Below are 24,211 nucleotides of genomic sequence, written 5' to 3'. Positions count from 1 at the left end.
GTTCATAAAATCATATAATTATATTACTAACGATTCTGGGTTTATACTTCATGTCAATCCGATTTTTTTAATTAGCCAAAATATCATCACCGCAATTAAAAATTTAGATAAAAATTTCGGATTTAGAATGACGATGAACTGTAAATCCCGCTTAAAATTGCGTAAATCTTAGAAATTAATCCAAATCTGTGGGTGACAGGTCTTGTGGAGATCACGGAAATAACCGAAGAGGAATCCACCTTATCAACTTCATCAAAAAAGAAAATATCCCAACCTCAAGAGCAACAAATCATGCCAGACGATGAAACTCTTCAAAAACTGGAACAACTAGCATCGTCAAAAACGAAAGCAAAATTGATAACGACGGATTCGAGGCAAGAACCACTTTCCATAACACAAATCCAACCCGAGGAATACGCAGAAGTAAAACCCGTCGGCGAATTGGGCAGAGTGAAAGCAAAGAAAACGCAAGACGAGCAGAAATCATTGGATGTTGAAGTAGTTTTGGCAGAAGAGTCCCTAGCACCGATGAAAATTAAAGATTTGGATACGAAAAAATCTACAAAATCCATTATGAAAACCAGAGCAGTTAATATTGATGAACAAATATTGCTGGAGACTGCTGGAAGTACTGATAAATTTGTGTCTAAATCGGAAAAAGCGGAGAAAGTCATTAAGAAATCCCATGAATTATCCGGTCAAGTGGATTTGCCTTTGGAAAAGGAAGAAGGTTTCACTGGGAAATTGCAACCAAAAGGATTTAAAGGGAATTTGAACATTATTGAAAATGAAGCAATTGATGTGAGCACTGTTTTAGTTAAAGAATCGACGGAGAAAGTGGATAAATTTGAGTATAAAGAAGAAACAGCCGGACAAATTATTAACAAGGGACAAAAAGTTGGTGTTACAGAAGAGAAAATTTTACATGAAAAGGAATCCGTGCTAATTCCATTTGAAAGGAAAGAAGAACTCGCAAGACCAGCGCTTACCGAATCTGAGTCCATTTCTGTACAAGAATATGTTTCATTACATAAAGAAATTGATTCAGATTTAGCATTAAAATCCGTTCAAGAAAATGCTACCAAGGATTTCAAATATGAAAAACAAATTTTAACCGAAATGAACATCCCATTAAGTTCAACGGATAGTTTGAAGGATTTTGTGTTACCACATCAAGCCCAAGGTGGAATTGGAGTTGAAAGGAATCGTGCCGTCAGCGTTAGAGAAATCAGAACTGGGGAAGAAATTGGTCCAAATATTAAGGAGTTTAAATATCGAGGATTGAATTTAACTGGTGGAATTGTCGAGGGTGAAATGGGAGTTGTTGACGAGAGGGGAGTCGTCATTCTCGAAGGGGTCGGTAAAGTTGGAGACTCCAAAGGAAATGAACAAACTGGTGTAATCGGATTGGAAGGGGGGAAAGTTGGGATTTCTGTGAGAGAAGTCGTTGGGTTGAGTAAAGAAGGGGATTTTGTGGAAATGGAGAAAGTTGTTGAGAAACAGGCGAAACCTACGTTGGATGAGAAAGAGTTGGGCGTTGGATCGACCAAGAAAGTTAGGATTCTTGAGAAGGAAAAATCCGTTAAAGAATTTGAAATGAAAGAAGATAAGGGGAAAATTTTACAAGAGCCGGTTCATGGAATTTTTGAAGAAGTTCAAGTTGGTTTGAACAAAGAGGGATTATTAGAAATGGGAAAATTGGATGAAAAACAAGCTAAATCTACTTTGGATGAAAAAGAATTGGGGGTGAGCTCTAAGAAGCAGGTGAAAGTTTTGGAGAAAGAGACTCCAACTACAGAATTCAAACTTAAAGAAGATACAGCAAAACAAATAATTGAACCAGTTCATGGATTGGAGAACCTTGAACAAATGAAATTATCCAGTGAAGGGAAGTTAAAAGAAGAGAAAGTTGAGAGAAAGCAGGCGAAATCCACCTTGGATGAAAAGGAATTGGGCGTGAGTTCCAAGAAGCAGGTGAAAATTTTGGAAAAAGAAACGACAACTACAGAATTTAAACCACAAGAAGAGAAGATTAAACCAACAATGGAGCCAGTTCATGGAGTAGAAAAACAAGAACAAGTTAAATTAACTAAAGAATCCACGTTTGAAACTGAGAAATTAGCTACGAAAAATGCACGTCGTTCTCTTGGAGAAAGTGAATTAGGAATCCCATCAAGTCAGTCACATGTAATTTGTGATAAAGAAATTGATACGAAAGATGTAAAGAGTGAGGAGCAAAATGCAAAATCATCATTCGAACCTGTAATTGGGATTGAAAGCCAAGAACAAGTCAAATTATCAAAAGAAACGGATTTACCACAAGAGAAATTTGATACTAAACAAGCTAAATCGACTCTAGATGAAAAGGAATTGGGCGTGAGTTCCAAGAAGAAAGTGAAAGTTTTAGAAAAGGAAAAACCAACAGCTACTTTGGAATCGAAAAAAGAACAAGCTCAACCAGTTTTACAGCCAATTCATCCATTGGAAGAGGAAATACAAACAAAACTAACGAAAGAAACTACATTCGAAAGTGAGAAATTGTCTACAAAGAATGCACGTCGTTCTCTTGGGGAAACAGAGTTAGGAATCCCATCCAGTCAATCACATGTAATTTGCGACAAAGAAATTGATACGAAAAACATAGAAACCAAACAAGAAAACGCACAGTCAACCACAACACCACATCATCACAGAACAGAAGAACAGCAAGTACAGTTAACAAAGGAGTCTGATTTAGTAGAGGATAAGAAACCGGGTTTATCAAAAGCTCGGCGATCCTTAGGTGAAACGGAGCTTGGTTTACCCGTTAGCAAAACCATACAAATCAGTGAAACAGCGGAAGCCCAATCTGAAGAAGGTATTAAATATGAAAATGCTAAGCAAAGTTTAACTGAGAAAACAGCCGTTGAAAAAGTAATGCAAGTTGAATTATCGAAAGAGGGGAGTCTAAAGGATGATAAAAAACCAGAGAAAAAACAGGCTAAAAAGAAACTGGATGAAAACATTACACTTGAAGTTACTGAAATTAAACCAGATATTCAATTAGGACAAGTTGCTAAAGTCACTGTTCAAGAAGACACGGCCAAAGTACTGCTTTCACCAGAAAATGTAGTCACCATTTCAGAGGATCGTCCAGTGAGTCCTGCCGTGAGAGAAATTCCAGTCATCGTTGAAGAATTTGGACAAGCTAAAGTTACCCAAGAGGATGACGCATTGGAAAAAGGGGAAGTCCGAATTGAAGAAGTTTTTGAAGACCAACCTCAACCCGTTGTCGAGAGGAAGAAAAGGGTTAGCTTTTCCATTCCTTTGGAAGAAGAGGAAGTCGGAGTGAGTGAGAAAGTCAAGAAAAAGAAAAAGAAGCCAGATGCTGAACCAACGGTCAAGGAAGCTGTTGAAGAAAGGATGATACCAATTAAGGTTGAAAGCGATGTTGAAATTGTCGAGATTTTAGAGGAGACGCCAACAGAAGTTCAGGAAGTGAAAGTAGCAGAGAACGTCCCAGAAGCGGAGAAAGTAAAGAAGGAAAAATATTCTACAAAAGCGGTGTTAATCGGTGATATCAAGTATTATATTCCTGAGGAATATATTGAAGAAATTGAAGAGAAAGTGCCAAAAATCAGAGAAGTCATTGAAATTGAACCATTTGTTTTTGAGAAAGCAGAGTCACCTGAAAAACCTGTAGAATTAGAAGCACCCAAAGAATTGGTGGCAAAGAAAAAGAAGAAAGTTAAGAAACCGAGTGAAAAAGAGGAAGAAATTGAAGAACTGGATAAAGAAAAAGAACCAATTGAAGAGGAAAAAGTGGAGAAAGTAGAGAAAATCCCATCAAGGAAATCAAGTTTAAAAGAAGAGCAAGAAGCAAAATCTAAAAAGAAAATGTCAATTTCAAAACCAGAAGAAGAAAAGGAAACAAAGGAAAAATTCCAAGACGATGCTGATTTAGGATTCAAAATTAAATATCAAACACCTGGAATTTATGAAGAAGAGGAAGAAGATAAAATTCCAAAAGAAGTTGAACCTGAAAAATTGGAATTAAAATTAAAAGAGAGGGACGACGAACCCTTGGAGAAAGCTGAACTGAAGAAACGAACAAAATCTCGATCTAAATCGAAAGAAAAAGATGTTCCAGAGGAAGTTCCAGCAGAAAGCGAACCAGTTGAAACTCAAGAAATTGAAAAAGTTGACGAACCGATAAAATCAAGAAGTCAATCTGTTGACGATGGTCGCGAAAAGAAGGAGAAATTCGTTGCTAAAGCTTCATTGGAAAGTGAAATTAAATGGTACACACCTGAAGAATATGAAGAACTTGAACAAGTGAAAGCCGAACCAAAACCAGAAGTTGAAATTGAACCATTAGTTTGGAAAGAGAAATCAGTACCAGAAGAGAAAGCGGAGGAGAAACCCAAACCTCTGGATGAGGAGGATGTAGATGAATTAAAGAAAAAGAAAGTGAAGAAAGTAAAGAAAGCTGAAAAACCTGACCAAGTTGATGAAGAGAAAGCGGAGAAAGTTCCATCAAGGAAAAGTAGTCTGAAAAGTCAGGATGGGAAAAGTAAGACTAAACAAGTTGTTAAACCAGAAGAAGAACCAGAAACTAAACAAAAATTATCTGACGATGCGGAAATATCAAATATTAAATTCCAAAAACCTGGAATTTATGAAGAAGAGAAGGAAGAAATTAAAAAACCAGAAGTGGAGCCAGAAAAATTGGAATTAAAAGATGTTGAATCTGATAAAAAGAAGAAAAAGAAAGTTACGAAAGCTGGGAAACCGGAGGAAGAAGAAGAACCAGAACCAGAACCGACGCCAGTACCAAAAACTGAAGAAGAATCCCCCGAGAAATCCTTACCAACGAGTAAATCCTCCACTCGTGAGCCATCCTTGGAACCCGTGACGAAGAGAAAGTTCTCATCAACAGCAAATCTTGATTTCCAGATAAAATACTATACCCCTGAACCATTTATTGAAGAGATTATTGAAAAGAAACCCAAGCCAATTATTGTCGACGATGAACCATTGGTGTTTAAAAAGGAGAAATCACCTGAAATTGTAGAAATTAAAGAAAAGAAATTAAAAGTTAAAAAGAAAAAGTCAATTCCTAAAGAAACCCCAGAAGAAGAAAAGGAAGAAGAAGAGGAAGAAATTGAAGAAATATTACCACAAGTAGTTAAAGAAGCTAGTCCTGAAAAAGTGGAGGAAATCCCAAGCCCAGTCCAATCTAAACCACCATCAAGAAAACCATCCGTTGATAAAACATCTAGGAAATCATCCATCGAACCAATACCGGAAGTCGTGCCTGAGAAAAAGGAGAAATTCTCAACGAAAGCTGTATTAATCGGGAATATAAAGTATTACATCCCGGAGGAATATATCGAAGAAATTGAAGAAAAACCAGTAAAAGAAAGAATCGTTGAAGATTTAGAACCATTAGTTTTTATTCCAAAAGAAGAACCAAAACCTAAAGAAATTGAAATGAAGGAAAAGAAATTAAAAGTTAAAAAATTGAAACCAAAAGAAATTGAGGAAGAAATTCCAGAAGTTGAACAGGAAGTTGAACCGGAGAAAGTTGTCGAGGAAGTTGTAAAACCAGAGCCAAAACCGGAAGTGAGAGTTGAGGAAGTTGTAGAAGAGAAAGCCCCCTCTAGAAAATCCTCAATCAAAAAGAAGGAAGTCCCAAAAGAAGAGGAGAAAGTGGTTAAAAAGAAGGAAAAGGAAGAGAAAGTTCAATTGGCTGAGATTAAATGGTACACTCCGGAGGATTACGTGTTGGAAATTGTAATTCCAGAAGTTAAGGAGAAGGAAATTATTGAAATTGAAAAACCGGTTTACGAAGAAATCGAACAGGAAGAAGTATCAATCAGTATTAGCAAAAAGAAACCGAAAAAGAAAAGCATAAGCGTTGAGCCCGAAGAAAGCGTGACGATTTCTAAAGAAAAGAAAAAATCACTTTCACCCGAGGAAGTCGAGACCGTGGTTAAATTACCGTCCAAAAAGAAATCACTTTCTCCTGAGGAACAAGAAGCATCCGTGACAATCACCAAGAAACCAAAAGAAATTGAGGAAACAGAACAAGAAGTTCAAGTGACTTTCACCCAGCCAAAAGTCGAAGAAATACAAGAACAAGCCACGTTAAAACTGAAAAAGAAACCATCAATTCAAAAAGAAGAAGACGAGGAGTCCGCGGAATTCACGATAAAACCAACGACGCAAACTTTTGAAGAAATCGAACAGGATAAAACGATAAAATTGAAAAAGAAACCCAAACCAAAAGTCGAACCGGAAGAGGAAGTCGCAGTGGAATTAACCATAAAACAAGAACCTGAAGAAGAACCAGAATCCGCCGAGTTCCTAATCCCCCGGAGAAAGTCCCAACCGGTAATAACCACCGAACCAGAAGAGTCCATAACACTTTCTAAAAAAGAAAAGGAGCAAATTTCCCAAAACGTTGAAACCTCAATCACTCTGAAACCAAAGATTAAAAAACCCAAACAAGAAGTTGAAGAGGAATTTATAATGAAGAGAAAGGAGCAAAGAATTGAAGAAATTGAGGAAAACGTGACGATTAAACAGAGGAAAAGCATCCCTAAAATCGAGCAGGAAGATGAGGAAGTCGAGGGGACTTTCGTTATCGAAAGGGAAGAAGAACAATCCGCGGATTTTCTAATAAAGAAAGCGCAGCAGAAAAAAATGGAGAAAGTCGTAAAAGAAGAACCGGAAGAGTCCATAACTTTAACTAGGAAAGAGCAAAAGCCAATTTCCATGGGTGAGGAGTCCGTCTCGAGTGAAATCACGATAAAGCGGAAGGTCCCTTATGAGACTCAAGAGGTTAATGAGGAAATCACCTTGAAAACGATTGACCAAGTGTTTGAAGATATCGAAGGTGACTATAAAGTTAAATTGGGGAAAGTTAAAAAACCGGAGAAAGTTAGTCAAGAAGAATCCGTGGAAATGACGTTGAAATTGAGGCCGGAAATCACTCAGGAGTATTCCGTTTATGAAGAGGAAGAGCAGCAGATTGAGATTAGAAAGAAGACTTACACCGTGGAGGAGATTGACGGGGAGGGCGGGGTGGTTATTAAAAAGAGGGAGAAGAAAATTGAGAAGAAATATGAAGAGGAATCGGCCGAGTTTGATGTTTTGCTCAGGGGCGTGGAGATTCTGAAGGGCTTGGAACCGGTGGTGCAGTGTCAGGTGGGACAGTTTGTCGAGTTGGTCGTGGTTATTCGGAGGGAGGGGGTCGCGAGTGTCGTGTGGGAGAAGGGCGGAGTGGTGAGTTGGTTGGTTATTTTGTTGGGTGTTTTTTTTGATGATTTTTCTCTTGTATAAAAGGTGCTCCGAGAGAACTGCGAAGTCCTCCAGGGCTCCTCGACCATAACGTTAAAGTACTCTATCGAAAAAACCACCTTTGACTCTGCTGGGGACTATCGCGTCTTTATAAAAAATGAGCATGGCGTCGTGGTCGAATTGGAAACCACGATCGTTGTTAAGCGTGAGAAGGTGCGTTGATTTAATATTTTTTAAATAAATTTCTAATAAAACCCAAATTTCTTAGACCACGTTTTCCGAAAAACTCACGGACACCGAGGTGATCGAGAACGAGACGGCTATTTTCACGGCGATCTTATCCGACGAGCAGGGGCAGGTCTCCTGGTTCAAAGACAGCCAGAAATTAGTGGAGAATGAGAGGATCAAGTTCATCCGGGATGATAAAGTGAGACAATTGGTGGTCAAACAGGTCTCGGTTCATGATGAGGGGGAGTACACCGTGGTGATCGTGGGGGAGATTGACGATGAGGAGTCCTCAGCAGAGTTGGTCGTCGTTGGTATGGTTACTTGTTTATTTTTTGTGGGGAATTTTTATTTAAAATAAAGTAAATAAACAGAACTCCCCCCTGAATTGTGTAAATTCCTGACGGACACGACGGTCCAGAGTGGCGAATGCGCTATCTTTGAGATTGAGCTGACCAAGGGGGACGCGAGGGTCACGTGGTTCCATGATGATGTTGAGATTGTCTTGAGTGAGAGGGTGCAGTTGGCCATTGATGGGAAGAGACAAAGATTGGTTGTCATGGATTCCGGGGTGAAGGATGCCGGGGTTTATTCGTGTAGGGTCGGGTTGGAGGAGGGTTACAGTTCCAGGGCCAAGTTGACCGTCGTTGGTATGGTTACTTTATTATTTTTTTTTGAGGATGGGATTTAATGTTTATTAATTTACAGAACCCAGCGTATATTTCAAGAGGAAATTACCCCCCGTTACCATGGTTACCAAGGAAACGGAGGAAGTTGAGTTGACCTTGGAGATTTCGGATGAGAGTTCCAGTGTTTCTTGGTTTTGGTGGGTTTTTATTTGTGTTTTTTTATAATTTTCATATAATAATTTATAAATTTCCATAGCAACGGAAAAACGGTAAAGAAAATCGACCGCTTTAAATCCGTGAAGAAAGGGACGAAGCGTGTGTTGAAAATTAGCAAAATCCTCCATGGCGACGATGTCGAGTTCAGTTGTTTAATCGATGGGAGCAGCATTAGCACGAAAACTAGCGTCGTTTTGGAGGGTATGCTTTTATTTTTAATATTTTTCCATGGCAACTGAATAATATTTAATAAAAAATTAATAGAAATCCAACTCCCCCCGAAAATAACGACCAAAACGGACCCAAAATACTACCCAAAAATCAACCAGGAATTTCCCCTAAAAATCGAGTACATAAACAAACCCACGAAATTTATATGTTCGGAAAATGGTTCGGAAATTCAAAACCAAGAGTTTGGAGTGGATTCCACAATTTTAAAATTCACCATAACAACGAATACTCTGATTAAATTTGTTATTAAAAATTCCTGTGGAGAAGACTCTGTGGAGTTTAATCTCCTCCCAACAGGTTGGTTTCCATAGTTATTTTAATTTAATAAAAAATATTAATCATAAAACTCCCCCATAGGCCCCCCTCCCCCCCAGGCCGTCCAATCTCCATAGAAACCACGCCCCAGTCAATATTCCTCCACTGGACGGAGCCAGAATTCCATGGAAACTCAAAAATAATAAATTACAAATTGGAGTACAAATCCGACGAGGACTCGAAATGGACCGAAGTGAATGAAGATTTTAAAATTGAAGAAACGAGTTTTAACGTTTTTGGCCTTAAAACTAATTCAAAATACAAATTCCGAGTGAAAGCGGAGAATTCCACGGGATACGGTTTCTATAGCGACGAAAGTGAAGAAATTATCGTCGAGAAGAAAATTGACAAGGAAATTTGTTTCATCGAAGAATTGGCGGATAGGATTTTATTCCTTGGAGATAAATTAGAGCTGAAAACGGTGCTCAAAGGGGGGGACGGAAATGAAATCGTTTATTGGTATGGCAACCCGGTTTTTTTATTTATTTTATTTAATAAATTGTGTAAATTTCCAGGGAAAAGGACGGAATAAAACAACCCACCTCGAGCTACACTTACGAGCAGAAAACGTCAAAATACACGGAAATCGTCAAGGAAACGTCGAATTACTCCTGCGTTGCCAAGACAAAGTCAAAAACGATAAAATCCTCATGTAAAATTGAGATTAGAGAAATTCCAAAAATCGAAACTATGGAAACCATGGAAATTGAGGAAAGTATTTACCAGAAAACCACGGAAATCGATAAAGAGTTAAAAATCCAATTGAAAATCACAGGTTTGGAACCCCCAAAAATCCAAATCCTCAAGAACAAGCGTGAATTTACAAACTACAATTTCCAAGACAACGTTTTAACAATTTCCAAACCAGGAGAAATCCCCGACAACGGTTGCTACGAATTCATAGCAACAAATTCCGTTGGCAGGGCAACTTTAAAAATAAACATAAGAATAAAAGACAAAAAATCCAAACCCCCCACGCGCCCCTCCCCACCGCCCCCACCGATAATCCTCACCCCCCAACCGGACCTAAGCGTCAACATTTCCTGGTCCCCTCCCCATGACGACGGTGGGAGCCCAATAACAAAATACTTGATTGAAAAATTCCATGACAACCAATGGCAACGCGTTTCCGAGGTTGCCATGGAAATTAATTCCTACACAATTGGTAACCTAGAAGAATCCACGGAGTACACTTTTAGAATTTCAGCGGAGAATAAAATCGGGAAATCAGAGTGGACGACGAGCGAAGGTTACAAAGCTGTGGTTTTGGGCGTGGTCGTCCCCCCTCCGCGGCCGCCCTTTGAAATCCTCGCCATGACGCAGAATTCTTTTACGTTGCGATGGAAGCCGGCTGAGGAGAAAGTGAGCGGGTATCTCGTGGAGAAGCGGGAGGAGGGGAAAAAGGCGTGGCAGGAATGTGGGAGGAGTTTGGGGTGGGGCGAAAGTTGGGTGGATGTTGGGGGGTTGAAGGGTGGGGTGGGGTATTTTTTTAGGGTTTGCTCTTTGGGGGTTGGTGGTGGGGTGTCAGAGTGGGTGGGGGTCAGGGAGGAGGCTGTGAAAATTGGAGGGGTCGTCAGTAAGTTTTTTTTATTTCTATGGTTACTGAAATTTATTTTATTTAAAAAAATTAATTTTTTAGCCGCCCCCTCTCCCCCGCAAAACCTCCAAATTCTGACAATCACCTCGAAGTCCGTGACGATTCAGTGGTCGCCCCCGAAATCCACGGGGGGAGCTCAACTCACGAGTTACATTGTTGAGAAACTGGTTTCCATGGAAAAATGGGAAAAAATCGTCACCCTGGAAACGTCCGTCACGCAGTTTACAATTACCAATTTGGTGAATAAGGAATGGCAATTCCGCGTGTTTGCCGAGAACCCGATTGGACTCAGTCAACCTGCTTTCACAGAGTGCTGTCAGCTTAAATCCCACGCTAGTGAGTTGTCATGGATATTATTTTATGTTAAAATTTGGCGTGCCAATTTTTCTGCTAATTTCTGTGTCAAATGTTTTGGCACGCCAAAATTTGTGCCAATTTCTCTGCCAATTTTTGGCGTGCCAAAATTGTTGCCAATTTTTTGGCGTGCTGTAAAGTTTCCATGGAAATAATTTTTAAAATAAATCCACTAGCACCCCCCTCGCCCCCCACGGCGCCCCTGGAGTCCCGCCAGATCGCCCTGAACGAGATAATCGTGACGTGGGGGATCCCCGAGTCCGACGGGGGCGCCCGGATCGAGTCTTACGTGATTGCGATCCGTGACGTGAAGAAGACGATGTGGATGGAGGTCGGCCAGGTGAACTGGGACTGCCAAAAATTAGCCGTTCGAGAGCTGGAAGATGGGAACGAGTACCTCATCAGGATCTTCGCCAGGAATGAAGTCGGGCTGAGCGAGCCCTTGGAGAGCGAGGAGCTCGTCAAGATTTGCAATGCCAGGATGGGTAGGGTTTTTTTATTTTTTAAATTTGGTTGCCATGGAAATAAAAAAATAAAATTGTATCCTAGACCCCACGGCGCTCTCCCGCCACCGTGACGAGCAGGAGTCCGAAGCCGGGCTGACGCCGTCGATGAGTTTGACGGAGACGACGACTTCGTGGATGCGGGAGGCTGGGATGGACGCGGACATTCGGTTTTATTCTAGATCCGCGTTGCTACGGAGAAATGAGTACTTTTTCAGGATTTGGCACTACTCCAGGGAGTTGTTCAAATAATGTTACGAACGAATTTTTTTTTTGTAACTAAGAGATGAAGTGAATTACCATGGAAATTATTGTAAAAATAAAACGCAACGAACGAGTTTTTTTCTTTTTTGTAAATTTAAGATTATTCTAGTGAATTATGTGACGAGATAGGTTAAATAAATTATGATAATAAATAATCCCCCTGGAAATACTACAAAATTTACTTGAAAATCTGCACAGCAGCATCTTTTTTAAATTTTATTTGTTTGAAATCTCTTAAAAAAGAACGAAAAAAACACACACATTTTTAACAAATTTTTTGAGCTATTTTTTATAAGGATTATACACACATTTTTTGATAATTATTTTACCATAACAACAAGGAATGATTGTTTATTTTTTATATAAAGGGTATTTTTTGAGCAAGAAAAAACTTTTTCCGTCATTTCGTTTCCTTGGAATCGTTTTAAAAAGCGGCGGCGGAGGTGGTGTGGTTTTTTTTAAAGAGAGAAAGGTTCAAGATTTGGATGGATTTTTTTAAGTTATTATTAGTTGATTATTTTTGGGTGGGTCAGGATGAGAGTGGGTCAGGGGTCAGGATGGAAAAAGTGGGTGGATAAATTTTTATATTTAATTTTTAAGCAAGAATTCATTAAAATTTTGTAGAATACAATTCATCAGCAAATAGCAAATCCTGATCGTCGAGTAAAAGTTGCTTTAGTAATTTGTCGTCCACGGGGGCGGGGATCACCGTCGAGGAAGAGGACACGTTCGTGGAGGAGGACGTCGAGGGCGTTCGGTTGCCATGGTAACTTTGGTGATGAGAGGTGGGGGTGGGGTGGGTGGGGTGGCGGTTCTTTTGGTGTTTTTCGGGGGAGGCTGTGGAGGTTTTTTTAAAAATAAGAAGGTGTTAGGTGTTGCCATGGAAATATTTTTTTAAGTTAGAGTTGCCATGGAAATATATTTTTAAAAATTGTTGCCATGGAAATATTTTTTTTAAATTATTGCCATGGAAATATATTTTTAAAAATTGTTGCCATGGAAATATTTTTTTTAATTATTGCCATGGAAATATATTTTTAAAAATTGTTGCCATGGAAATATTTTTTTTAAATTATTGCCATGGAAATGATAGACTCACCATTTTTCCTGGGAGGGTTGAGCCGTTCGGAGGTGATTTTCATGGGAGAGTTGAAAGTGCTAGAGTTGGCGGAGGAGGCGGAGGACAAGAGCTGCTCCGTTTCCGAGTCGACCAATTTCTCAGACTTTTTCAAAATCGGCTTCCTCTTCGTGGGAGCAGCAGATGCGTTGCCGGCGGTGGAGGCGCCAGAGTGGACGCTCGACGTGGGGACCGGTTGTTGGGGGTGACCGTGGTGGTGGTGGTGGGGGGTTGCAGGAGGAGGTGGTGATGTGCTCCTCGTGGAACCTGCATATTGGGTTGCCATGGTGATTTATTTTAAATTGGGAGTTTTTTTTAAAGAATTGCCATGGAAATTATATCAGGAAATTGTTTCCAAATTTTATAATTTAAATTATAAAAAATGTGCATGGTGAATCTCCGTGGAATTAATTTCCATAGAAATAATTTCCATCGAGATATTTGCATGTGAATTTTTATAATTATAGAGTTTCCATGGAAATTGTATAGTTAAACTATTTAAAAAATTAATTTCCACGGTTATAAAAAAATTTCCATGGAAATTATAAAAATTATACAATTTAAAAAAGTGCCCCCCCCCCCATAAATGTATTTTAAAAAATCCCCATGGAAACTTTAAAAAAAGAGTGCCATAAAAAACTGACCGAAAAGATGCTGATTGATCAGTTTAGCGGAGGAAGCGAGGATTTTTTTGTGAGGCAGGAACGAAGATGCTGCTGGCTGCTGCTGCTGCTGCTGCGTGGGAGGAGGCTGCGTGAGTGGGTGTGGCTGTGATTGCAGTGGGTGTGGCGGCGGTGGCTGGTGGCGCAGGAAACCCGGCGCTGGTTGTTGGTGGTTATTATTAGAATTATTAGAACTATTATTGTTATTATTGTTATTATTGCTTTGCTGTTGCTGATGGTGATGATGCGGTGGCGGTGGTTGTGATCGCTGTATAATTGCCATGGTGATTATTTTTTAGAGAAATGAATTATTGTGCTGATTTGGAAATTTTTAATAAATAAATAAAGAATTTAAGATAAAAAACCTTACATCTTTAATACTGCTGCTCCGGAGTTGTTGTTGTGAGGGGTGTGAGGTGGAGGGCTGGAATTAATTTTTTTAATTAATTTCCATGGCAACTTAAAAAAAATCCCCATGACAACCATCATACCTCCCGATTATTCCTGCTGAACTCCCCGGACCCGGACTTCCTGACCTTATTCCTCACCCCACCCGTTGACAACGCGAACAAACTCCCCGTGCTCCCCTTATCCCCACCGCCCCCTTGCCCCCCCTGCTGTGCCTGTTTGCTGCCCCCCTCAAAGGGGTTCACATACAAATTGTTGACGTTGTCCAGCACGTCCTCCTGGGACGAAGCGTAAGGGTGCGTTTGGCAGCTTTGGAACGTGTCCGAGCTGTCCATGGAGCCTTTCTCCGTGCTCGAAAGCAGCCTCGCTGGCTGCTGCCGCGACGAGGGCTCCTCCGAGGACTCGTCCTCCAGTTTCAATAATCTCGTTTCCATGACTTTTAAATTCTCTTCCGTAGTGTTTTCAAGTGGTTGATGTGCTGGTTGCTGTGACGACGTGGTGGTTAAAATTAGTTGTTGCTATGGGGACATATATAAATATATAGAGTCTGATATTTATTCTCATATTATCGACGGTGGTGGTGGTACTGCAGAGCTCGAGGTCGTTGCCATGACTCCTCCCCAGGAGTTCCCATTGTCCTGCATTATCTGTTTTTTTATAGGTCGGTTTTAATTTTATTTTTTAATTTCCATGGAAACAAACACACAAACACGCATACCAACACCACCACCGTGCGGATTATTTTGAGGAAAATCGGATAATACGTGCAGAAAATCACACACCAAAACATTAGTAAATTTTAAATTAAGAGACTCACGGAATGATCAAACTCTTCTAAATCGAGGCCATCGTCGCCATGGTTACTGCCCCGCTTGGAATTCTTCTTCGCCCTTAGGAATAAATTGTGATCGTAGTTCTTATAGCAACCAGTCCCTGTTGTTGTGGGCTTGTCTCGCGTGTCGCCCTCCATGGAATTCGCGTCCGCTTGGGACATGTTGTGGCCTGCAGTTTCCATGGGAATTAATTTATGTTGCCATGGAAATATCTCAAAACCAAAGAAAGCTCACCAGTATCAACAATAACATCGATCAAATCCATGGACTTAGCGAAGGCATCCCTCAAATTGACATGTCTAAAACTGACAATACTCCCCTCCCTCTTGGCCCTCTCCAGGGCCTCCCTCCTCTTCAGCGCCTTCTCCCTCCGCATCTGGTTCTTGTAAAACTCTGCAAAGTTATTCACGATGATCGGAATGGGCAAGGCGATGACGAGCACCCCACAAACGCAGCACACGCTCCCAATCATCTTCCCTATATTCGTTTTTGGATACATGTCCCCGTAGCCCACCGTCGTCATGGTGATCACCGCCCACCTATGGAGGAGTCACGTGGTTAATTCCCTCCAATAATTTAAAACTCCCGCAAAAAACTAGAGTTCCACTAACCAGAACGTGGCCGGAATGGACTCAAAGGTGGAGTCGATCTGCTCCCTCTCCGCGAAATAAGCGAGGGAGGAAAAGATGAGGACGCCCATGGCGAGGAAGAGCATCAGGAGGCCGAGCTCTTTGTAAGAGTTTTTGAGGGTGAAACCCAAGGACTGGAGCCCCGTCGAATGACGAGCTAATTTAAATATACGCAGGATACGCATTATCCTAAACACTTGGACGATTCGACGCACGTCCGCAAACTGATCCCCCGTCACTCCCGTGTGCTGCATACACAATAAAGTTTTATTAATTTCCATGGCAACAACCCATTAAAACCGTGACCTCACCTTCTTGCTCTGGATGAGAAAGAGCGAAATATAATAAGGTAAAATGGCCAACAGATCAATGTTGTTCAACCCCCCCTGCAGAAACTTGCACTTGTCCGGACTGGCCGCCAACCTCAAAACATACTCCAGTGTGAACCACGTGATGCAGACCTCCTCCACCATTGCCAAATAGTGATTCTCCACGGGGACCAAGTCCTTATACTCTATTTTATTCGTTTTGGGATTCGTCATATTCGCGAATTCCGCTGCGGGGGAGCCCCTCGCGAAAAACTCTTCCTGCTCGGAAAAGGCGTTCTTGCAGATCGTGGCGTTCTCGTTGGTGCACTCGTACGCTTGGAGGTCCGGCATCGTGTTCAGTGTGAGGGCGATGGTGGACATCACGATGAACAGGATCGAGATTACAGCCACGACCTAGGTTTCATTTCTATGGTGACTACTCTATTTTCTGAATTAAACTAATTTACTAAGTAACTAAAAAACCAACCCTCGCGGGACAACTCGAATCCGGTTTCTCCAGCAAATCCCACACGTATTTTTTATAAGTCGCACAGGGCCCCTCGCCAAAGTCCTCCTCATCCCGTTGCCTTAGCGACTCTGCTTCTTTCCTCATTTCCTCGTAGACGTGCTCCTTCCTTTGGTGATATTTATGTTGACAACAGCTCTCGAGATACAACTCGTCAATGCCCCAAAACTCCAAGTCCTCACTAAAAGCTAGGACGCACATTTCATCCACTAAGTGTAATTTCCCAGTTCGGTAAAAGTTTAAAATGGAACTGAACGATTTTGGGTGGCGGTCGAAGAAATATTCGTTGTCTTGGAGATTGTAGTCGTCCGCGAGTTCGAGGATGGCCTCGTGGGTGGTGCACTCGCGGAGCTGGCCGAGGCGGGTGTGCGGGAGGCGCTCCAGGGTTTTCCATAGCACCTCGTGGCGGATGCCCCCGACGTTGAGGATCACGCGGCGGGAGGTGGAGAGGGAGTGGAGGATCTGGGTGGGGGATTGTGGGGGGAGGGTTCGAGGGGGGGCTGGAAGTCGTGGTGGGGTGGGGAGGAGGAGCTTGAGGAAGTGGAAGAGGCAGCAGAGGAATGATCGTCGTCAAGGGAAAAGGACTCGGCGGGGGCGATGGTGGGCTGTGATTAAGAGAGAGTTAAGAGTTATTGCCATGGAAATGAAGATTAGTAAAAACTAACCTGATCACAGGAATTGTTGCCCCACTTGACCCCAGGCGTCGTCGTCCCACCACCAGTAGCACCACCCGCACCTACCTGCCCACCACCCACCCTTGATCTCATCGGACTGGTCTCCATGCCAATAAATATTACGAGAGGTAAAAAAAACTAATAATTAATAAAAAAACCATGGCAACTGGGAAAGAAGTCCTGTCCTGAACGACCATCCCTGTTTTTCTCTCTCTCTCGTGTATGCGAATTCTCTCTGCTCGTGTATTTTTCTCTTGACTATATAGACTTTCTGTGTCACTACTTTCCTGGTCGGGATATATTTCGGTGGTCGTATTATATTTGGCGTACGTGGTCGGGCAGTTCGGGAGCGACGTTCCCATGGAAATGGATGCAGTATCGATCCACTCGCAAAACCCGCATAGCAGACATGAGTTTGTAGCAGTACTACAGTTCTCCTAAAAGCGTGGCTTTTCGCATGCAAAAATTTTTTTTACGCTAAAAGAACTGTGCCGATTTATTTTTACACTAGTTTATTTTTAGCTTTTTAGTTAAGAGAGTGAAGAGTTAAATGTCGATCCGCTTCTGCCAGTGGCTGGTCCAGTAGAGATTGTTGTCATGGGGATTTTGGTGGCGCTGGTTCTCCCGGCAGATCGAGACGCAGAAGATGAGGGACGAGATGAGGGCGATGGTCCCCACCAGGAGGAACAGGATCCCGCAGTACCTGTGCAGGATTTTATTTTATTTTAATTGGTTGCCATGGCGATAATTATCGAGTAATTGTACCAAACAAAGGCGGGTTCGAAGAGTTGGAGGACGATGGAGAAGCCAAGCGTGATCAGGATCAGGCCCAGGTTCACGAGGACCAGGAGGCAACAGACGCCTATGGATTTTATTTTAATTATTCCATTGTTTCCATGGAAATAATTTTTAAAACCAGACCTTTGGCCCTTGGGCATAGCGGATTCGGAGCGGACATGGTTTCCATGACGATCCCTGCTTTGTTTTTATTCGAAATTATGCTCTCTGGTTTATAGGACATGTTTGAGGGTGGCCTTGGCGATTGTTGGTAGTGTTGTTGTGGAGGTGGGCGGGGGTTGCTATGGAAATTTATTTATTAAAAAAAATATATTACGAATAATAAATAAAAACCACCTAGGAAACTCGGAATTATATCGATTATCCACGACGTAAATTTCCGAGCCATCGTCCCTCGTGTTGTACTCGCGTTGGGAATACATTTTCACTAATGATGGTCAGCTGTGTGGAAGTTACTATGACTACCTTTCATTTTTTTTACATATTAATTCAGCACACCTACACAATTTCCATGGTCACCACGCACGTGGTTTTCTTTTGCCAGATTTTTATTGTTATTTTTCCGTAATTTCGTAAATTTTGAATTTTTATAGATTTTCCCATGAGGGAAATTTCAAATTTCCGAATTAAATCCAAAAAAACAATAATTCCCATGGAAATTGCGAAATTAAGCGGAAATGTGAAAGTTTTTGCATATTTATTGGTTACTCTAGCTCGCCGCCTGGTGGTTGTTGTGGAAACTAATTTTTTGTTATTGTGATTTTTTTTCTGTGATTATTAAAAATGGACAAATTAAATAAGGAATTAAATAAATTGGATTTAAATTCGTCGCCAATTTATGAAAATTTAAGTAACCATAGAAAAATTGAACAACAGCCGATTTACGAAAATGTCGCAGAGAAATTGGCGACCAGTCATCAGTCTGCGGCGGCTGCGGATCATAAAAAATTCCCGTTCACAGTCACGCACCATAGAAATGTGGTAGGGATTTTTTAGTTTCCATGGAGATTTTTAAAATTAATTTTTTGGTTTTTTTAAGCACGTGGAGGCTGAGCGGAAACTGGAAGAGTTGACCAAGGAAATTGAAGAGGAATTGGCTAAAAAGGAGGAGCAGGGGGGGTATTTCGGTAGGTTAATTTTTAGTAATTTTGTTGCCATGACGACTATATTTTATCTAAAATTCAATGTCCGCACAGGAATCTGCCGCGCCTGTGGGGAAAAAGTTACCGGTCTCGGCGGCCAGGCGTGTCAGGTGCGCGGTTTTTATACAAAAAAATTGTCATGGCAACCAATAAATTTTTTTAAATAACCACAGGCGATGGGGAACCTGTACCACACCACGTGCTTCGTCTGCGTCTGCTGCGGCCGGGCGCTGCGCGGAAAAGCCTTTTACAACGTGAACGGAAAAGTCTACTGTGAAGAAGACTATCTCTACTGCGGGTTCCAACAGACCGCGTCGCGCTGCTCCATCTGCGGCCATCTCATCATGGAGACGGTATTTTTATCACTTGTTTCCATGGCAACCACTAGTTTTTTTTTAAATCCATGGCAACCACCACTAAAATAAAATTGTAGATCCTCCAAGCGATGGGCAAGCCCTACCACCCGGGTTGTTTCCGTTGCTGCGTGTGCAACATCTGCCTCGACGGCGTCCCCTTCACCGTCGACATGGACTCCAAAATCTACTGCGTCAACGACTACCACGCGCTGTTCGCCCCCTTGTGCGCCGCCTGCGGCAAGGCCATCACCCCCATCGAAGGGACCGAAGAAACAGTGAGAGTGGTTTCCATGGGGAAGGATTTCCACGTGGACTGCTTTTCCTGCCAAGACTGCGGTCTCCAACTCACGGACGAGCCGGATAAGCGGTGTTATCCTTTGGAGGACTCGTTGCTATGCAGGCCGTGTCACGTGAACAGGTTGCGCTTGGTTTCCATGGCAACGCCGTGTGAGTTGGAGGTCAGTTTTACTTTAGTTATTTATTTATTAAAAAACCATGGAAAATTTAAATTATTAATTTATTTATATAAAAAAATTTTTTCAGGGGGTGAAAGCGACGTATCAATCGCTGGATTAGTTACTTTTCAATTTTCGCACGTTTTTTCAATATCGCTTCTTCGACGGCGCGGAGTTGTTTCATTAGTTCTTCGCGACGGGATTTCGTGTCCTCCGACGCGCGGGGTTGTTGTTGGGGGAGTGGTTGCTATGGTGATTTTATTTAAAAATTAATAAATTTGTTACCAGTTTCTATGGAAATAAATAAATACCTGTTCAATCGCTTCGACGACTTCTTCTTTTTCCAAATCGAAATCGGCCAGTTTTTCCACGACAACGTCGTTTTTCACGGTGAAATTGTTCTTCTTGTCGATCGTTAGTTTTATCCTCTTGGGTTCTGGCGGAGCGGGTTTTTCCGCGAACTTTGCGGATTGTGGCGCGGGGGGAGATTTCGATTTTGATTTCCCGCCGCCGCTTGTCAACACGGGCGCTGTTCTGCGCGCCGCGCCCCCCGCGGCTAAGCGCCCAATGTGACTCGTGTCTAAGGATGAAGAGGAGTCTGATGAAGAGTCGGACGACGCGCCGCGCTTCCTTAGCAACGAGCGCCTTTTTCCATAAGAAGACGATGAACTCGAGGAGGACCGGTTTCTCCGGTAGCGCGGCGGGGGTTGTTTCGCGGGGGGCGATTTTGACCGTGACCGCGTCGAGGTCGTCGTTGTTGAGGAGGACGAGGAAGAGGAGGAGCTAGAGCGCCGCTGGAATTTTGATCGATAGTAGCGCGAGGAGGGGGGTTGGTTTGGGGGGGATTTTTGGGGGGTTATGGGAGGTTCTTGTGGGGGCGCGGAGCGCGTAGGGGGTGGGGTCGTGTTACGGTGGTAGTATCCGGGGTGATGGTGGCGCGGGGGGTAGTATGGGGGGTGGAGGAGACGGGAAGAGGGCGCGCCGGGGTGCGGGTGGTGTGGTGGGAATCTATTTTTAGTTTTATTAGTTTCCATGGGAATTATTAATAAAAATGTTTTTAAAATCACCTTGGATACCGCCCGAAGGGAGGCCTTTGAGGCATTTGCAATCTACGGAAATCCTCCGGTGGGGGTGGCGCTATGCGGACTGCGCCGAGAAAAAAAAATCCTTGTTGTCATGGCAACTAAAAATTTTAATAATTAAGAAAATTACCATGTCCAATTTCAGGAGATAATTCTCGCGGGGGTGCTTTTCTCATGACGCGCCGACTGCTCCCGCTGCTTTTGCTCCCCCCGCCGCCCCCACTGCTCTTGGAGGAGGAGGAGCTCGTGGAGACCGAGCGCGACCGGGATTTTGCCTCTGGTTTCCATGGTTTCTTTTTTCTGTGTTTTTTTTTTATAAATTAGTTTCCATGGCAACAAAATATTATTTTAATTTCCATGACAACAATTAAAAAAAACTCACACAACATGGTGCACCTCCCTCCTCACGAAATCCGCATCAATTTTATTAGAAAAACTCGCCGCTTGCGCTTGCGCCGCCGCCTCCGCCGCTTTTTGTCTTTTTTGTTGAATTAGTAAAATTTTCTCCTCGTCATTCTCTTCATCTTCCTCGTGATTAATTTTCCCGTTGTCATGGTTACTCTCGTTGTTGCCATGGCAACCCATGGGTTTCCTAACAACGAAATAATCATTTTCCTTGTCGATTTCCTCCTGCGCGAGACTCAGATTCATTTTCTTTTCCTCAAAATCCACGTCCGTCTCTTTGCGTTTCACGCTCTGCTTTATTATCTGTGGGATTTTTAAGTAGTTTTTTTTAAGTTACCATGGCAACGAATTTTATAATCTCCATGGAAACTTTAAAATTAAAAACCGCACCTCCTTGGCATGCCTGAGCCCCCTCTCCCAAGCGGACTCGGGTCCCACGGCAACGGGAGCCACATGCATAATTGGCTGATTATTTGTGGGGAAATCACCAAGGAGACCTTGTTTTTGTTGTTGCTGCTGCTGCTGTTGTGGTGGGTGGGGCGATGGGGGCGGGGGGCGTGGCAACGGCTCAAACATTGTGTACAATCCTTTATCATTAACTCCCGGGTGGAGGAATCTTAGAATTACAATTTAATCGTTAATTCCAAGTAACCATGGCAACTATAAATATTCACCTGCACGACTGCCCCCAAGTACACAAGCCCTTCCCGAAAAACCTACAAACGGAAATCTGTGCGGGTTGTTCATCCTCCGAGACTTCGCCTTCTTCCAGCGAGTCCTGTTCTTCCTTCGTCGTCGTCTTGGTCGTTGCCGTGGCAACGGTTTCCAATTCACCTTCTTCTAAATTTGGGTTCGTCTCTTGAACCTCGTCGTCGGATTGGATTTCACCGTCGGAGGATTCGCACAGCGACATTTTTAGTGGTTTTTTAATTGTAAATTATATTTCCGTGGAAACCGAAAAATGGTGTTGATTTTCTAACGGTTTTTAACGCGGCCCGCCGATGGGATAAGGATGCTTTGCAAAAGGGGCAAAGTGAGAATAAAATTTAAAAGTGAGATTTTTCCATGACGACACAATCTAATTATTTATTGCCAAGTTTTTACTATTTTTGTCAAGTTACGAAATGAAAGAAAAATTCCTGAGGTAGTTCTTTGTATACTTTGATAAAAAAAATATCTAGAAAATATTTACAAATCTCCATGGCAACAATATTAATCTATTTTGTTTCCACCAAACAAACCAGTATTTTCCTGGATAAAGCGGAGATAAGTGTCCAGTATTGCTGACCCTGTCGATTCTTCACCGCCTCCGGGGGTCGTGGGGGCGGGGGGGAGGTTCCGGGGGTCGCGGGATCCAGTGTTTCCATAGTTTTCACCCAGGAGTCTGAAATGGGAATTTATGTAATTCATATCTCAAATGGTATCCATGGCAACTCACCTCGCGGCCAAGTTGGGGTCGAAGGGGGCGGGCATGGGGAGGACGGGGAGGTCCTTTGTCGAGATCCCGCGGTGCTGCCGCGACATGTGCGAGTGGAGCGAGTTGCGCGACTGCGGAGTTTATTTTATTTAGAAATTAATTTCCATGGAAACAAATGCATTTTCTAAAATTCAGACCTTGGCGACCGTCCCGCAGAGGACGCACCTGTATCCGGGGCAGGAGGTGTGTTTGTCCTCCAGGTGCGTCCGCAGGGTGTGCGCGGAGCGGTAGATTTTGCCGCATTTCGGACACGGGCGCGGGTCCGTCGCGCGGATGCGATTGTTCAGGATTGAAGTGGAAGAGGTGGAGGGTTGCTGTTCCGGGTGGGTCGTCAGGGGGTACTTTTTCGTTCGGGTTTTGGTTGCTATGGGGATTTTTTCATGTAATGTTGTCAAGGAAAAAAAATCGTGGAAGGTCTTGGTCGCTATGGTAATTTTTTATAATAAACTTTAATAAAAACCATGGAAACTCACAAGAATGGAAGGACCCGCTGTCATCCTCGTCAAAATTCATAATTTCATCAAATTCACAGGATTTGGAGTCTTCCTCGGAGCTTTTTTCTGCAATTTAAATATAAAATTAGTTTCCATGGCAACCAAAAAAATAAAAAAAACTCACCATCCTCCTCCCCACCACTCTCATCCTCCCCCTCCCCCTCCATCTCCCCACCCACACCCACACCACCCCCACCACCACCCTCCACCACGTGACAATTCCTCACTAACAAATCATTGTTATTCCCCAACAACGCCTTGACCAAAATCGACTCTGAATTCTTCTTCTCTTCAACCAACCCCTTAATCCCCAGTTGCTTGGCAACCTCGAAAAAATCCCCCAAATCCCCCTCCCCCACGTTCACCTGCCCTTCATAGACAAAAGTGAGGATTTTCTCCAGCTCCCTGCTCTTCACCTCCGGGAGGATTATTTCCGTTAGCGAACAACAAGGAGTCGCAGGGGGCGTGGTCGTCGTGGGCGTGGTCGTGGTTGTCATGGCGTTGTTGCAGCAGCAGTCCTGCGGGGTCTAAAAAAATAATAAATTAATTTTTCATAAAAACAATCCCCATGGAAACACTCACCCTCAAAAGAATCCTCTCAAGAAACTCTGATCCCATCGCCATGACGATTTTATGGCAGAAAAAAACCTCTTGATTTTGGCAAATTAATTTTAAATCCGCTAAATCTCGCGAGGTTAAAAGTCTTTTGAACTCGGTTTGCATAGTAACGTGGTAGTCGTTCCATTTTAATGTGTAGTTATTGCTTTTATTAGTTTCCATGGTTTTTTTTACTGCATAATTAATTTTTATTTTATTACTAAAAAAGAGACAGTGGAGAGAGAGGAAGAGAAAATGGATGAGTTGTTGTTGTGGTGATTAATTACGGGGAAAGTATTCGGGAGAAAAATCAATAAAATTCATCATCATCAAGAGAGATGAGGTCCTGGTGGTGGTGCGGGTAGAATGCGGGTGGTGAGACTTTTCTCGGTTGGTGAAGATCGGGGATGGTCGGGGGGTTTATACGGTTTATCGATTTTTTCAATAGAGAGAAGTGTGTGTTGGTAATTCTTTGGGGGGTTTGGTATTTTTTAAAGAAAATTACCATGGATACGTAAAATTAGTAGAGGATTTTCTAAAAAAAATATGTCGCAGGTAAGGTTTTATTTCCCGGTTTTTTATTCGGATCCGATTTTTTTTGGAACGTTTCCAAGGTTTTATTTTTAGAAT

At 42.5% G+C, this 24,211-nt stretch overlaps 7 protein-coding genes across 7 annotated transcripts in view; 3 read left to right on the top strand and 4 right to left on the bottom strand.

Moving 5' to 3' along the window:
• The window catches only part of LOC110842678 (titin), a 64,658-nt gene extending 55,414 nt beyond the window's left edge, over nucleotides 1-9,244 (top strand). The window contains exons 70-77 of the mRNA XM_035846611.1: nucleotides 200-7,269; nucleotides 7,330-7,497; nucleotides 7,553-7,823; nucleotides 7,884-8,159; nucleotides 8,218-8,335; nucleotides 8,395-8,555; nucleotides 8,619-8,882; nucleotides 8,943-9,244. Of these exons, the coding sequence (XP_035702504.1) occupies nucleotides 200-7,269; nucleotides 7,330-7,497; nucleotides 7,553-7,823; nucleotides 7,884-8,159; nucleotides 8,218-8,335; nucleotides 8,395-8,555; nucleotides 8,619-8,882; nucleotides 8,943-8,977 (8,363 nt within the window). The 3' untranslated portion in view covers nucleotides 8,978-9,244. The remainder of the gene's footprint in view (nucleotides 1-199; nucleotides 7,270-7,329; nucleotides 7,498-7,552; nucleotides 7,824-7,883; nucleotides 8,160-8,217; nucleotides 8,336-8,394; nucleotides 8,556-8,618; nucleotides 8,883-8,942) is intronic.
• LOC118437811 (titin-like) lies at nucleotides 8,974-11,454 on the top strand. The gene is made up of 5 exons (XM_035857217.1): nucleotides 8,974-9,359; nucleotides 9,416-10,476; nucleotides 10,540-10,833; nucleotides 11,028-11,341; nucleotides 11,401-11,454. The coding sequence occupies exons 2-5, from the start codon at nucleotides 9,591-9,593 to the stop codon at nucleotides 11,452-11,454; spliced, it is 1,548 nt and encodes a 515-aa protein (XP_035713110.1). The 5' UTR covers nucleotides 8,974-9,359; nucleotides 9,416-9,590.
• A 480-nt stretch (nucleotides 11,455-11,934) lies between these two features.
• On the bottom strand, nucleotides 11,935-16,883 carry LOC110849755 (potassium voltage-gated channel protein Shab). Its single transcript, XM_022097201.2, has 11 exons — nucleotides 16,767-16,883; nucleotides 16,063-16,665; nucleotides 15,579-15,989; nucleotides 15,250-15,515; nucleotides 14,873-15,177; nucleotides 14,623-14,807; nucleotides 13,889-14,323; nucleotides 13,768-13,821; nucleotides 13,380-13,665; nucleotides 12,718-13,002; nucleotides 11,935-12,455 (listed from the first exon to the last, which is right to left on the bottom strand). The coding sequence occupies exons 1-11, from the start codon at nucleotides 16,881-16,883 to the stop codon at nucleotides 12,229-12,231; spliced, it is 3,174 nt and encodes a 1,057-aa protein (XP_021952893.2). The 3' UTR covers nucleotides 11,935-12,228.
• Nucleotides 16,884-17,270: 387 nt separating this feature from the next.
• Nucleotides 17,271-18,145, bottom strand: LOC110863553. Its single transcript, XM_022112898.2, has 4 exons — nucleotides 17,910-18,145; nucleotides 17,697-17,854; nucleotides 17,541-17,637; nucleotides 17,271-17,478 (listed from the first exon to the last, which is right to left on the bottom strand). The coding sequence occupies exons 1-4, from the start codon at nucleotides 17,993-17,995 to the stop codon at nucleotides 17,322-17,324; spliced, it is 498 nt and encodes a 165-aa protein (XP_021968590.1). The 5' UTR covers nucleotides 17,996-18,145; the 3' UTR covers nucleotides 17,271-17,321.
• Nucleotides 18,146-18,212: 67 nt separating this feature from the next.
• On the top strand, nucleotides 18,213-19,845 carry LOC110863552 (LIM domain-containing protein jub). Its single transcript, XM_022112897.2, has 6 exons — nucleotides 18,213-18,554; nucleotides 18,613-18,700; nucleotides 18,770-18,825; nucleotides 18,889-19,068; nucleotides 19,149-19,529; nucleotides 19,615-19,845. The coding sequence occupies exons 1-6, from the start codon at nucleotides 18,357-18,359 to the stop codon at nucleotides 19,645-19,647; spliced, it is 936 nt and encodes a 311-aa protein (XP_021968589.1). The 5' UTR covers nucleotides 18,213-18,356; the 3' UTR covers nucleotides 19,648-19,845.
• Nucleotides 19,578-22,021, bottom strand: LOC110863551 (zinc finger CCCH domain-containing protein 18). The gene is made up of 7 exons (XM_022112896.2): nucleotides 21,688-22,021; nucleotides 21,404-21,629; nucleotides 20,991-21,316; nucleotides 20,739-20,908; nucleotides 20,594-20,672; nucleotides 19,838-20,534; nucleotides 19,578-19,773 (listed from the first exon to the last, which is right to left on the bottom strand). Exons 1-7 carry the CDS (start codon nucleotides 21,924-21,926, stop codon nucleotides 19,648-19,650), a joined length of 1,863 nt encoding a protein of 620 aa, XP_021968588.1. The 5' UTR covers nucleotides 21,927-22,021; the 3' UTR covers nucleotides 19,578-19,647.
• Nucleotides 22,022-22,119: 98 nt separating this feature from the next.
• On the bottom strand, nucleotides 22,120-24,140 carry LOC110842658 (protein abrupt). Its single transcript, XM_022088443.2, has 6 exons — nucleotides 23,567-24,140; nucleotides 23,109-23,511; nucleotides 22,964-23,050; nucleotides 22,628-22,854; nucleotides 22,452-22,561; nucleotides 22,120-22,397 (listed from the first exon to the last, which is right to left on the bottom strand). Exons 1-6 carry the CDS (start codon nucleotides 23,762-23,764, stop codon nucleotides 22,226-22,228), a joined length of 1,197 nt encoding a protein of 398 aa, XP_021944135.1. The 5' UTR covers nucleotides 23,765-24,140; the 3' UTR covers nucleotides 22,120-22,225.
• Between the last annotated feature and the right edge of the window lie 71 nt (nucleotides 24,141-24,211).

The sequence above is a fragment of the Folsomia candida genome, unplaced genomic scaffold (assembly GCF_002217175.1).
Source record: "Folsomia candida strain VU population unplaced genomic scaffold, ASM221717v1 Fcan01_Sc001, whole genome shotgun sequence".
Lineage (NCBI taxonomy): Eukaryota > Metazoa > Arthropoda > Collembola > Entomobryomorpha > Isotomidae > Folsomia > Folsomia candida.
This window is presented reverse-complemented; position numbering and strand designations above follow the sequence as displayed.

What these genes read in the sequence shown, in the direction of transcription:
- LOC118437811 (XM_035857217.1), top strand. Translation starts at nt 9,591, where the DNA reads ATGGAAACCATGGAAATTGAGGAAAGTATTTACCAGAAAACCACGGAA. An exon ending in GAAAATTGGAGGGGTCGTCA is followed by an intron (nt 10,477 to 10,539) that starts GTAAGTTTTTTT and finishes TTAATTTTTTAG; the next exon opens with CCGCCCCCTCTCCCCCGCAA. An exon ending in GCAATGCCAGGATGGGTAGG is followed by an intron (nt 11,342 to 11,400) that starts GTTTTTTTATTT and finishes ATTGTATCCTAG; the next exon opens with ACCCCACGGCGCTCTCCCGC.
- LOC110863552 (XM_022112897.2), top strand. Translation starts at nt 18,357, where the DNA reads ATGGACAAATTAAATAAGGAATTAAATAAATTGGATTTAAATTCGTCG. An exon ending in GCCATCTCATCATGGAGACG is followed by an intron (nt 19,069 to 19,148) that starts GTATTTTTATCA and finishes ATAAAATTGTAG; the next exon opens with ATCCTCCAAGCGATGGGCAA. An exon ending in CAACGCCGTGTGAGTTGGAG is followed by an intron (nt 19,530 to 19,614) that starts GTCAGTTTTACT and finishes AAATTTTTTCAG; the next exon opens with GGGGTGAAAGCGACGTATCA.
- LOC110863553 (XM_022112898.2), bottom strand. Translation starts at nt 17,995, where the DNA reads ATGTATTCCCAACGCGAGTACAACACGAGGGACGATGGCTCGGAAATT. An exon ending in TATAATTCCGAGTTTCCTAG is followed by an intron (nt 17,855 to 17,909) that starts GTGGTTTTTATT and finishes AAATTTCCATAG; the next exon opens with CAACCCCCGCCCACCTCCAC. An exon ending in GCTATGCCCAAGGGCCAAAG is followed by an intron (nt 17,638 to 17,696) that starts GTCTGGTTTTAA and finishes TAAAATCCATAG; the next exon opens with GCGTCTGTTGCCTCCTGGTC.
- LOC110842658 (XM_022088443.2), bottom strand. Translation starts at nt 23,764, where the DNA reads ATGGAAACTAATAAAAGCAATAACTACACATTAAAATGGAACGACTAC. An exon ending in TTGAGAGGATTCTTTTGAGG is followed by an intron (nt 23,512 to 23,566) that starts GTGAGTGTTTCC and finishes TTATTTTTTTAG; the next exon opens with ACCCCGCAGGACTGCTGCTG. An exon ending in GACCCCAACTTGGCCGCGAG is followed by an intron (nt 22,398 to 22,451) that starts GTGAGTTGCCAT and finishes TTCCCATTTCAG; the next exon opens with ACTCCTGGGTGAAAACTATG.
- LOC110863551 (XM_022112896.2), bottom strand. Translation starts at nt 21,926, where the DNA reads ATGTCGCTGTGCGAATCCTCCGACGGTGAAATCCAATCCGACGACGAG. An exon ending in ACTTGGGGGCAGTCGTGCAG is followed by an intron (nt 21,630 to 21,687) that starts GTGAATATTTAT and finishes TGTAATTCTAAG; the next exon opens with ATTCCTCCACCCGGGAGTTA. An exon ending in CCCTTCGGGCGGTATCCAAG is followed by an intron (nt 20,535 to 20,593) that starts GTGATTTTAAAA and finishes AACTAAAAATAG; the next exon opens with ATTCCCACCACACCACCCGC.
- LOC110849755 (XM_022097201.2), bottom strand. Translation starts at nt 16,883, where the DNA reads ATGGAGACCAGTCCGATGAGATCAAGGGTGGGTGGTGGGCAGGTAGGT. An exon ending in GATCAATCAGCATCTTTTCG is followed by an intron (nt 13,003 to 13,379) that starts GTCAGTTTTTTA and finishes CCCAATATGCAG; the next exon opens with GTTCCACGAGGAGCACATCA. An exon ending in CAACCCTCCCAGGAAAAATG is followed by an intron (nt 12,456 to 12,717) that starts GTGAGTCTATCA and finishes AAACCTCCACAG; the next exon opens with CCTCCCCCGAAAAACACCAA.